This window comes from Calidris pugnax, unplaced genomic scaffold (assembly GCF_001431845.1).
Source record: "Calidris pugnax isolate Ruff unplaced genomic scaffold, ASM143184v1 scaffold171, whole genome shotgun sequence".
Classification (NCBI taxonomy): Eukaryota; Metazoa; Chordata; class Aves; order Charadriiformes; family Scolopacidae; genus Calidris; species Calidris pugnax.
In genome coordinates, this window is record NW_015091064.1 from 3,733,626 (window position 1) to 3,746,732 (window position 13,107).

The following is a 13,107-nucleotide window of genomic DNA, read 5'->3' on the forward strand; positions in this document are numbered from 1 at the left end:
CTATCATCCTATTACAGGTCAGTCTTAAGATACTTTAACGAAACCCAATCAAGAATTTCACACAGAATTAATTTCTCAATCTAAACACAAAAATCATGCTAATACTGTGAAAGATCATCTGTGCACTGGCATATGAAATATGGTCAAAACAAGCCTAGAACTGCCACCTTCAATAGCCAATAAAGTAAAATTCAAAGCTATAAACAAAAGACTGTTTAATGAGGCAAGGTACAAATTACAAATAAAGTTAATTTCAAAAAACATAAAAAGTTAATGCCACAGTTTATGCATTTCAAGTTTCAGCAAGTTTTCTAGAACTGCATTATTAATATTGGTGATGATGTATAACTTACAGCCTGAAGGCTCTGCTCATGAAGCTCTTAATGAAATCATCATATATAACCCCAGATTATAGTACACTGAAAGTATTCTTGCAGGGTTTTTGTATGTTTGCTTTCACAGCTCAGTTTGTGATTTTGTTACACTTCCACATTTGCACTATAATTTGCCAAAACCAGACATTTCATGCTACAAATTTTAACAATGCTAGGAGATGGCACATTTATTTAAAAGATTAGCTCAGAATTTTAGGTCTGTTGTCACACACGAATGATCACTAAAAAAGGGAAAAAGCAGGAGCAAATGGGGAAAATGACATATTAATGACATATTAACCCTATTCTATTAATTATAGTAGCATTAAGTTAATGGAATGGAAAATAAGCCACGGGTAATTTTACTTAATTTAGAAAAGCCTTTACATTTAATTCTTCATAACCTGAGTAAAGGCAATTAGGACAAACTAAACCATGCAAGCACTGGGAATGGAACTGCAGAGAGACAGCCAACCCCTCGGTGTTACCCAGGCTGGTTGGAGAGAGGTGAACCTCAGCTCAAGAGAGATACAACCGTGTCCTTGGTATCATAATTCCTACTGAGACGATCACTTTGGCACTGCACCAGACCTGAACCAACTCCACCTACTTGCAACATGCTTGGAATAAGTACTCACAACTGCAGTGTTGAATTGGGCAGTAGATGCAGCATTGATACTGCTGCACAGGCTTCTGCAGCCAAGCGCATCAGCAGGAATCAGTTCAGTTTTGGCCTGTGTTACTACTCTGTGCATCTATTGATAAAGCAAACACCTGAAGCGAGATCTGAGATGGTTGCAGCAGGTTTCTTAGCTTCAGCCATGTGCTGTGCAGTAGAGACAGGCTGATTTCTGAACTGCACCCAGCACAGGCAGTATGGCTGCAATCACCCAACACAGAACTCAGTGCCACTTCTGTTGAATCCATCCTTGACACGGCCACAAGCAACTGTGATATTTCTGTATCTGTGAAAGTTTTTTTTCTAAAATTCTAGCAAATGATCCAGCTCTCGTTAGAAAACTAAGAAAATTTTTTACTTAAGCATTAAATGTTATCATAGCAAAATGTGGGTCATATTTCTAGAAACGACAAAGATCATTTAACATAATCTGTTATTGCTGGTAGCATTGTTCCTAGCACTCAAATATTATTAGGCATACTGAAATCAGAAGTTTTAGAGATTCTATTTTTATTAACATAATCCAGAGCTTGTGATAGTTTGTTTAATGTTGAAATAACTAAAAAACAAGAGCAGAACTCTTTTCCTTCAAAAGAGTAATATTCACTCTGTTCCCCATTCGTACAGTGTAGTACTACTCATAATATAGTGAGATCCTTTATCATAAAACCAGGAACTCAGATTAAAAGAGTAGCATAAAAACAAGTAATCCATTTTTTTCAGGGGCAGAGGTCTACAGCACAGGAGCTGTAAAGAAGAGAATTAATGTCATCTTCCAAGACCCTCCCTAAAGTGCGATGCAGGAAGCTGTAACTAGGATCAATTCTTAGGGTAAGAGCTCAGAGGTACTTCTTAAAGACATCACTGATATCTAATGGGTCAACAGAAAAGCTGCAATTGCTTGTATAGTAAACACCAGATTTTTTTCAAGTAGCTATTTCAAATTTTAAAAGCACTATTTGTCCTTTCCTCAACTCAGCCGTAGGTAGAAGAACTGTTTACTGTCTCTTCAATCATTACGCTACTCATTATTTTATGAGCCAATAACCTTGCTTACCAGTGGCAAGAAGTTCTCCTGAATTAACCTTCCTGATTGTATCCTGTCTTATATAACAAGCCTAACTTAATATACGAAATATGAGTATTTAGTGCTAATGCATACTAAATAGTCCTAAAATATTTTAAAGTTTTAAATACATTTGGCATATCTGTGAATCCCTTACGTTTTCCAGGTTTTGTCTTGCAGTCAACCTGTTAAGATAACAGCACTATGAGCTTTGTTCACATTAGAGTATTAGAAATTGAAAAATGCATTTTACTATTCCACTTCAAAAATTAAAAACTAAAACTTCTTAAAAATGCCGTCTAGAATAATTTGCCTCCCAACTGAAGTCAGTGAAACTACAAATGTATTTATGTAGAATAGTCTAGAATCTTTGCTTGCACCCTAAAAGAATTTGTTTCAGAAGGATTTTCAAAATCAATACATGGACCGACTTGTTAGATTTAGTTCACTACAAGCAATCAAAACACAATACTGTTTACCATACACAAACGTGCCACACTTACCCGTCACTGAAACAATATTCAGCAATCTTCTCATGGTCTGAGGACTGATATCACTGAACCAATCCTCTGTAACCAACAGCTTGGTCAAATCAAAAGACATCTGGCGGGTAATGGTGCGCTGCATCTGGCGCCTTCGGTAAGTATCCTGATAATGATACAAAGGAAGCAAGGAATACTAATTGGTATCAAAACCTTTTATGTATTTGAAACACTTCAGTTTTACTTGATTATAAAGTTAGAACCTCTGTAGATATGTCTGTGAGGTTGACATGAAATACCATAAAAATATTAACAGAATTTGATTCTGGTTCAGCTGTGTAACAGTTGAACATGATTTCTATATAAGCCAAGAACTGGCAAGAGTCAGACATTTTACTTCCGTGCCAGTTCTGAAGGGGCAAAATACTGACACAGTGACATATTTTGTAAAAAGGTTACTAATTTCAGCATTGCCATCTTTGTTTCCTTCTGTCTCTACAAACAGTTAATGCCATCCATTTACTAATTACATTTTAAAATTAAAGTGAAATTAAAGAGTGGTTCTCCTGCCACAAAACTTCCCAAGTCTCCTCCTATGGCAGCTCAAACCCCCCAGAGAAAGTCTGACAACATCCTAGATAACTTTTATTCAACCACTTTATGATTCTATGAAAGATGGAAAAACAGAGTGCAGGAAAGAAAGCGTGGTGGACACACTGCAGTAAATGTCTAGTACTCTAATAATCTAAATTCCTTGATTGCTCAATTACTGCCCCTCATTACAAGATCCTCTGGTAAAGTGATACTGGGCATATGCACAAAAAACCAAAATATGCACACATACATAGATCATAGCTATTGCCAGTATCCTCTATCATCTCAGCATTCACAGAGAGCTGAATTTAAGTATTTATGGAAAAGAACACTTTGGTGACAAAGGAAACTTTTTCCCTTTTGACAGAGCATCAGTCTACTGATTTAAGAAAGTACCTTTCCTAGATGGATCATTTATATTAATGCCACAAGAATGGTCTGATAAATCTTCCATGTTGACTTCATTAAAAATGTGAAAGAAAATACGAAAAGACTAGAATACAAAAAAGGTATTACCAGTATCTCTATTTACTCTAAAAAGCTTTCTCACCCGCCTATTGAGAGCAGTTTTGCTACCAAGCTTGGTCATGTCTCCAAGACTGTTCTGAGAAACTCTCCTGTCAACCTCTTCATGCAATCCTGTGGAAAGGAAAACAAAAGGCAGGTATTTTCTCCACTCATATACATTTGAGTGATCTATAAAATAACACTATTGATCTGCCTATTATTTAAATAGATTGTTCCAAAAATTAAATTTTTGGAACATTGGATTTGTAACTTTCGTATCATTCTCCTGTATAACCTTACCTGCACTATCTGCATAAGGAATATCCCCATTAGTTGTCGAAGCTACCATCAGTTTTTTGGCATTACTAAGTCCTCGGCTATTCAGAAAAACAGGCAAATGGACTATGTTCCGCATGTAATCATGTCCATTTATGTTTGAATCACGTAGAACACTGTTGAGATTCTGGTTAATAGCCTTTATAATAATGTGTGGGTCACTTGCAAAAATAGCAATAAATGGGCCTTTTGAAAACAAGACTCGCACCTGTAAAGAAAAGTAGACAGTACAACTTGTTAATAACAATCAATAGTAATTGTGGATCGTTTAAATTTTTAACTCAACTTTTTATATTTATTCTGTTTGAGCTACAAACTTCAGAGGGAAAGAAATGTGTAGAGATATCAGTTTCTTCAATACGAGATAGAGTTTAGAACTTACCCACAATTAGAAATAAGCACACTTGAAAAATTAGCTGTAGTCGTTACAGTGGAAGTCATCACCAAGAAGGTACCATGCAGTAACGTCCTAGCTCCCTCCCAAATATTTAGCATTTAAGTATTTTTCATCTAAAGTACTTCAAAAGTAAGTATGAAAAACTCTCAAACATTTTAAGTTTGTTTCAACAGGGTATTACTTTTCATTAATTTACATCTGATTAATTCAAAACTTGTCACAAGTATTAACATGTACAGTCCCTTTTGGGATTTAAATTTCAGCTTCTAAAACCCATCACTCCTAGTACTGCAATTATGCCAATGTACACAAACGTTAGAAGACTACAAGACAGATTCTGTATATATGCCTTCTTTCTACAGAAAATACACAATAACTGTATGTGTCTGAGCTCATCTACGGAACAGTTCATCCAGATAATCCAGAGATCACCTCTATGAAACGGTCCAACTCACCGTATCAAGCATCTGTAAAACTTTGTCCTGTTCACAAGCATCCAATCCATCAATAATGACAACAAGCCTTGTCTGGTTCTGAGTGAAGCTGTCAATGGTTTTTGCCATTTTGGCCATTAGTTCCACTTCACATTTCAAAACCTATAAAAAAGAAGAGCAAAAAAGGAAAAGACATCGCCGTAATACTTAAAATTCACAAAAATGCATATAATTCCTTTTGCAGATTGCTACCTGTCCCAAAAATACTTCAGGAAGATAACAAAAATAAACATTTCTAAATACCCAAAGTCCTAACACGTCACTTCCAAAAATTTCCTATTAGCACAAAACCATACAGCAGAACCACATATTCCATTTTAATGTAACAGATTATTCTTATTTAAATTCTATTACAATGTTATTTAAAAAGTAATATTTATGCACTGTAAACCAGTATTTCAAGAGTAAACAAAAAAAGTATTTTGTAGCTTCAGCTAATCCTCAAAAATTGCTTTGCACCATAAATACCAATCAAAAAACAACTGGCAAGAACCACAGTAGCAATACACTGATAAGGTCTTCTGTGCTACAAAAATATTTACACAAAACATTGTTATGCGATGTATCAGCCCCAATCTATGGAGTTAACCATCATGATGCTAAAATTTATTTCCAGATAGGAGCACATCGGATATTCAGTGACAGTCTGATGGGCACTTTTTTTATCAGTTTAAATACAATCCAGCAAAACAATAGTATTTTCTACTATTTCTCATGAACTACATGAACTGTTCTAGAATGTTCTTTCAGTGCTATCATTCCCTTCTTAGTAAAGAGGCCTTGCAGACAACCAAAGCTAGGCTTGTTTTTTCACCTTTAGAGTATTTTAAAGGTTATTCTTTCTAATTTTATGATCTAAAGTAAGCTTTTACTAAATACTGATCGTTAGAACAACTGTTTTCCATCCTCCCAAAAACAAAGTAAGAAACTGAAAACTTAATCCAAATTTAACATTCCTGTTTGGGAAGACAGATCTCATACACTAAGCATTAATTACCAGTGAAACAGAAATATTCCCTTTAGTAAAAACTCACCAACTTTCATTCTAATATTGTGAGACTTGGCCTGATTCAATAAATGGTGCCCCATCTTGCAAAGGCTACAGGTTTGGGGTTTTGTTTCTAATCTTTTAACAGCCAATTCCTATAAATGCTTACCTTCATGAACCCCTCACTTTTCAACTTGTGGAGCTTGGAGGCAGCATTGTGAAGACGTTTTCTTTGAGAATTCAAAACTGAATCCATCACTTGCCACCATGTGCGACAGTTCAAGATAAAGGCCAAACCAACAACACAGGTAACTGAGATGAGAATAACGTTCACTGTCATGTTGGCTGGTTCCACATTAAAAATGGCCAGCAGCGCAATTGCAGAAACAACACAAGACAGTATGAACAGGAAAATCACAAAGGAGGGGAGACAGCAAGTTTTCTTCCATTTCTTTTTACCTAGGAAACAAGTATTTGCTGTTAAAATCAATGTAAAACATAATTTCAGGTGAGTACAAAATCTATTAACTTTATACTTCTCATAAAACATTAGCTTGCACAAAAGGTTACTGCAGTGTTACCATCCAGTCACATATGAGAAAAAAAAATATCTAAATTTGCCAAAATTCTTGGAAATTATGAAGTGGAGACACTCCTTTAATCTTCAGTTTATTTCCATTGTTTCAAGAAATCCACACTGGATGGAAATGATCTTTATAAACAGATTTTCCTATCAGTTGTATCATCCCTTTTGTGACATCTCTAAGTAAACTGTATTTATATACGTAAATCTTAGGAAAACAGTATGGTAACTACTTGGGTTTGAACAGAAACATGACACTTATACTATCTAATAGTAATGGTGCCATTGGAGAACTAAATCAAAATTGCCAGCTACAGCCTGAAACTATCATTTCTTATGTGCTAAAACATACACAAACAAGGGAGGACTCAGTGTGGAAGGTTTGGACAGATCACAAGGGCCTCCTGACTTCAACTGGATTGACAAGGAAGAGACAAAGAAATATTGCAGCTGGAAGTTAGGACAGCTAAAATAGCAATCAAAGAAATAGCTTTTTTTTTCCAAAGCAGCAGCCTCTGCCTTGAGGATCTGGACACACCGAGTGATGTGCACATCTAGAAGATTCACATCTTCTGTACACGTTTGTTGATAACAAAGAACAGAAATTCACAGAATATATTATATTAATAAAATCAAGCAAAGAAATCAGGGCATTTTTCTCCCCAAAGAGTTTCCCCTTCTGTATGAATTTCTGCATGGCTACAACAAGTTTCTAAAAAGAGCTTATAATGTGGAAAACAGAACCCTGATAACGGTGCATTGAAATGGAATAATCGGAAATGTCATTCAGGTAATAAAAACCTTGTGTATCTTCTGTCTTGAAAACTCGAAATAGCCTTGTTGCTAAGAAACCAAATTCCCTTTCACACGCATCAGAGAGGGTAGCAATCATCTCCGCCAGTGACGTTTCTCCACCTACACTGGACAGTCTATTGTAGTCTGTAAATAAAAATCTGAAAGAGAAAAACCATGTATTTTGTATACTTCAGAAAGCTCTAGGTATTTTCTGGCAACCAAACCAAAAATCTTCCTGCACCTCTGGAGCTAAAAGTCTTTTCAAGTGGCACAAAATGTAAAATACTTAAATACTTTTTTTTTTAAACTCTATATGACATTGAAGTATTTATTTCTTCTCCTGTTATCAGTCTCTTCTAGCCCCACTTCCTATTCCAAAACTTGACTTCTTAAGAACATGAAAATGACATCACTAATGGTACTTCAGATGGCAGTAAAAGCATAAAAATATCTTTATGATGCAAAACATAATATTGACAAGTGTTTCTAAAATTGCATTCCAAACTATTTGCAAATATTTATGGAGGATTAAAAAGAACAAAACAAAACACCAGAGCAAGATTGCATAAAAGCACCACGAGGCTAAAACACAAGTTTCTAAACAATAAGAGTAAACAAAACTATAAAATACACAGCATAAATTTCCTTCCTTTCAGGTAAACTAGAAGCTTTGAGCAGTCTGATGCTCTACTTAAAGTATTAACATCATACACAGTAAGCTGCACCAGAAAACTAAATTCTTACTTTGTCTTCTACAAATTTTTGTAAGATAGTCAAACCCCCTAAAACTAAAAAGCAGTAACTTTCACTGACTTTGGCGGAGAGGCTTTTTTGAAAACACTACTATATTCTTCACAATGAAAAATTTAACTATGTGATCCCCTAGGGCTACCATTTTTCAAACAGAAATCTCAACAGCTTTTCATAGGAAGATAAACAAGCACATTAATACACACAGTGAACCTGAATTATTAATTGAAGACTAAACAAATAACTAACCTGACAGGTAAAGCTTTAGTGGTTTGCTCTGGTAATTCTGGGGGGTTCACAAACATGAGTTTGAGAAGTAACTCTAAATATCCAATGTGTCTTGCCAGTCTTGCACTTAGCACCCAGGCCCAGTTCCAGCTCTCACCTTCTCTTCGGCCACCAAAGTAAATTACAGCTATGATATTAAAAATTAAAGAAAAGATGTTATGGCTATATTTTAGTTAATGTTCACAACTGAAAGAACCATGAAGTTTGAACAAGTAAGGCATGAAGTTGTGTAAAAGGAGTTGAATTTTTAACAGTTATGGCTAAAAATGACAGTGTGAAGTAAAATAATGAAGTTAATATACAAAATACTACTTTGTTTTCAAGAATGCCTGTTCACAAATTGCATGCAAAACACAAGGAAAGAGTCTAAAGAGGTCCTGTTTTCTGCAAAAACTTTTAGCATTTTTTCTGAACCACAGAGCACGTCTACAAATCAATACTGAATTCCAAAATGAATTTCAAAAACAGATAAAAACCTTCAAAAATTTAATATAAAATAAGACTTACTAAAGAAAATGTAGAGAACTGCTAATAAGCTGAGAGACACTGCTATTCCAAGCTTTGCATCCACTGTGAAAGCAAGCAATAAACCCAAACCTCCACACAGCAAAAGCGTGAGGAACACAATAAGCCAGGAGAACTGAAACAGAGGTTCAATCTGCTGTCCTGCAAAAGTCTTCATTTCATCTAAAACAAAAAGACAAAGACACATTAACACGTTAAGTTATTCTAGAACAGAAAGCAAAGACAACATTATAATGGTCATCTTTGAAAAGAAACACTTTTTCACTAGACTATATAACTTTTCCTTATTATTGATAAAAAAAACCTTAAGTTTTCATCAACGCAATGAATGAAACCATTTAAATAATAAAACTTGCACTGTTTGCTCCAGGTTTTATACTTTTAAAGGCATATTAATTAAAAGCCATGCCATCTGCTGTCCTTCAAAAGTTTAAAACATGTTTTATGACACCAAGAAAAATAAATCCATCTTATCTGTCAAAAAACCCAAAACAACTCACCCCCCACCCCGACCGCCAAAACCTCCATCACTGAAATCTGGACCACATTCCTCAAGTAGCCAGATACAACAATACCATATAAAGGCTTCAGTATTTATTTCCATTTGTTGATTCATATTTACTAAAACAGGAATTCCTAAAGAAACTTATTTAGGATCTATTGAATAAGAAACATCAAATACACAATCCAGAATAAAAAGATGAATGAGGAACAGGAAGAAAATACCGAAGAAGTGTTTTAAAAATATAAGAGCCCATCAACAATAAACATCACAGTCAAATATGTACAACACTTTTTTGTTTATGACATGGAGCATGAGGTGAACGAAATGAACCCAGAGATCCCATTAGTCTGCATTAGTCAAATATAGACTATTTGACTAATATAGAAGCTTTTAAAAATACAGAAATGACAGAAAGTAAGAAACATCAAGATTAATAAAAGTATTTTGAATTATACTGACATCTCAGAAAAACATCCTTTGTTTGAAAAAAACAAAACTGTAAATAAGATGCCTATTTCCACTCTCTTCATACACTGCATTTGCTTTCCTCTGTCATTTCAGAAAGCTCAAAAAGCTCAAAGTAAATAAAGGGAAAGGGGAAGAAAACTAGATGCAGAGAAAATATACTATAGAGAAACAATATTAATAGTCTGGAATTTGTTCTTATTAAAAAAAAAAAAAAAGACACACAGAAGGCACAATAAATAAATCCTGCAGCAAAAGAAGCCTGAACTCAATTTGACACACAAACACCCTCTAGCAAGGCATATTTCAGCAGCCATATTTTCAGCAGTACCTACAGGGTCGATTCACTGCCTCAGGAAACCCAGTGGACAACAGACAGCAACACTTAAGAGACTGTCTTGACATTGTAAAAATGAACAAAGCAACCTTTGGATGAAGTGATCAAACTAAAATTTAACTCCTATCATCACAGAAACACAGACTGGATACAATATTAAATGGACCAAGAGCTGTCACAAAAACTGACAGCTCCCATGTGATGCTCTTCATGATTAGATTTCAACCTACAAAAAAAAAACAAACCACAACCTAAATCAAGTTTTACCTTCCAGTTTCTTGAGCAGAAAAGATTTTCCACTTCCCCACTGTGCATATAAGCCTACACAGATAGGAGGCTGCATGGTTGGTTCACTCAGAATATCAGCCAAAGCGCTGCTGTACAGATCGTAACCCAGCATGTCGCCATCGGATTCCGTGGGAGATAAGTGTCCTGTAACACAAACACTATATTACAGAACTTTACTTTAAGGAATCTATTCATTATGGCAATTTTCACACATGAAATCATGACAGGTTTACCTATATTGTATATATACTCCTCCCACATAATAGCTGTACATTCTTGTTCAAAGGAATTTTAATTAGGTAACATTTATGTGGATGATTTATCAAAATCATTACAGCTTACCATAAGAGACTCAAACAAAATCCCAAATCACAGTAAGTTGAAGAAAATAATTCCTACACAAGCAACATTTAAGTAAAAACAAAAAGGTCAAGAGAAGTCACACCGTATCCAATGTCAAAACTCCAAAATAAAAGGTACATTTGACCTCTGTTAGGCTTTTAGAATGATGAACTTTTTGCTAACTGATTTTTTAAAAAGCTCTCTCATTAACTGCAATATTAAAAAAACTAAACTTTTTTTTTCAATACAGAATTGAATAAACTTGATTCTCAATATACAAGTGTTTAAAAAAATTGTAAAATTAAATACTTATACTTACTGGCTCCACATTATGGAACTTTACTTTAAGAAATCTATTCAATATGGCAATTTTCACACATGAAATCATGACAGGTTTACCTATATTGTATATATACTCCTCCCACATAATAGCTGTTATTATTAGTACATTCTTGCTCAAAGGAATTTTAATTAGGTAACATTTATGTGGATGATTTATCAAAATCATTACAGCTTACCATAAGAGACTCAAACAAAATCCCAAATCACAGTAAGTTGAAGAAAATAATTCCTACACAAGCAACATTTAAGTAAAAACAAAAAGGTCAAGAGAAGTCACACCGTATCCAATGTCAAAACTCCAAAATAAAAGGTACATTTGACCTCTGTTAGGCTTTTAGAATGATGAACTTTTTGCTAACTGATTTTTTAAAAAGCTCTCTCATTAACTGCAATATTAAAAAAACTAAACTTCTTTTCAATACAGAATTGCATAAACTTGATTCTCAATATACAAGTGATTAAAAAAAATATAAAATTAAATACTTATACTTACTGGCTCCAAATATCTGTGTTAAAATACTCTTCTGGTGGCTACAGTCAATATTGTAAGGTGTTTCTCCTGTTTTGTTGGGTCTATAAAGCAATCTACCATCTTTTGGATTTCTTAAGAGTAATTCTGCGAGTTTACGGCTCCGTCCACGAATGGCAATATGAAGTGGAGTATCTCCTTTCTGCAATTAAATGAATAAAACACTAATACCTAACATGAATTCCTAAGAGTATGAACAGACCATATGTTCCACATTGTTTCAGATGCATTATTTACTTGAAATACATCTTAAGGTATTCTCAACACCATTAACACCTTACAGCAAGCATTTCTTTCCCTCTTGAAAAAGCATTTTAAAAGTTTCAGGAAAGACATGAGAAGTGTCAGTTCAGTTCTTATAATGCTAAATATAAGGCACTATCTTCTTTCGTAAACGTTTATAACAATATCTTAAGGTTCATGAAAACTGTAGTGTCTATTTAGAAACAAGCATTCAGAGACTGGTTTGGAACAAGAGATGCTCCTTCTTAGAATTACTTCATGGTTTGTTCAGAATTCTCCAAAAAACTTTCCAGTAAAAGCTTCCTCATTACATCAAATCAACATTATTACTTATTTGCCATAAAGATAATACTAAGAGGGTAAAAATCTATCAAATAAATGTTCCTGTATTTAAAAGGTTTACAGTCAAAGTAGTTAATGGTAAAAGGACAGCAACAAACAATTGTATTTGTCCTTGGCATTGCTTAATTCAACATCTATTAATCAAAAACAAGTATCAGTGACAAATAACAACCATTCTCTATGTTCTTTTTCAAATATATTAAGAATTAGTATTCTGATTTTTGTTGTGAAATAAAAGTGAAGTGAACTTAAGTGAAATTTTTATTCCTGACCTGAGATGTATTTGATGTATCAGTGGTGGGAATTCATTTACATTTAAGTATTCTTATCTATTTAATTATTAAACATATGGGAGACTAAGTATTTAAGTATTATGGTCAATTTAATTAAGCAGCATATGCAAAGCTCTATTTCTGTAGTAGCCTTGACAGCTCACTACAAAAATCTGCTTCAAAACCAAAATGATTAAAAATACTGAAGTAAACAAATATTCTTTACCTTGTCTACAGCAGAGACCTTAGCTCCTTTATCCAGAAGAAGTTCTACTATTTCAATATTTCTCATCTTGGTTGCCTTTATAAGTGGTGTTTCTCCATCCTAAAAGGGAAAAGCAGGCCTAATAAACAGATCTTCTCTATACCCAAAACCAAGCAAAAACTAGTGATAGCGTAACAAATCCCAAACTTTTAAGATGATTTTTTATTTAAATACGTTACTGTGCAAGTAACAACAGTTCAGCACATACGTTATCGAAAAATTATCACAGACCCTGTATTCTAGACTGGTTAGCACCACAGAACAAAACACATTTCTGTTAATAACAGGGTCAAACAAAGACAAGATTCAGATATAATAC

The 13,107-nt window shown here is 34.2% G+C and overlaps 1 protein-coding gene across 2 annotated transcripts in view; it reads right to left on the reverse strand.

Annotated features, from left to right (window-relative positions):
• KIDINS220 (kinase D-interacting substrate 220kDa) overlaps positions 1-13,107 on the reverse strand; it is an 87,066-nt gene that overhangs the window by 37,811 nt on the left and 36,148 nt on the right. Inside the window, exons 1-11 of one of the 2 annotated variants that reach the window (XM_014956813.1) lie at positions 12,750-12,864; positions 11,631-11,808; positions 10,433-10,597; positions 8,841-9,020; positions 8,295-8,460; positions 7,302-7,453; positions 6,087-6,376; positions 4,891-5,031; positions 4,003-4,246; positions 3,746-3,834; positions 2,623-2,767 (exon numbers count right to left, since the gene is read on the reverse strand). The exons of the other annotated variant lie outside the window; for it this stretch is intronic. Coding sequence (XP_014812299.1) covers positions 2,623-2,767; positions 3,746-3,834; positions 4,003-4,246; positions 4,891-5,031; positions 6,087-6,376; positions 7,302-7,453; positions 8,295-8,460; positions 8,841-9,020; positions 10,433-10,597; positions 11,631-11,808; positions 12,750-12,815 — 1,816 coding nt within the window. The 5' untranslated portion in view covers positions 12,816-12,864. Of the gene's footprint in view, positions 1-2,622; positions 2,768-3,745; positions 3,835-4,002; positions 4,247-4,890; positions 5,032-6,086; positions 6,377-7,301; positions 7,454-8,294; positions 8,461-8,840; positions 9,021-10,432; positions 10,598-11,630; positions 11,809-12,749; positions 12,865-13,107 lie in introns of those variants that run through there. 2 annotated transcript variants of the gene reach the window in all.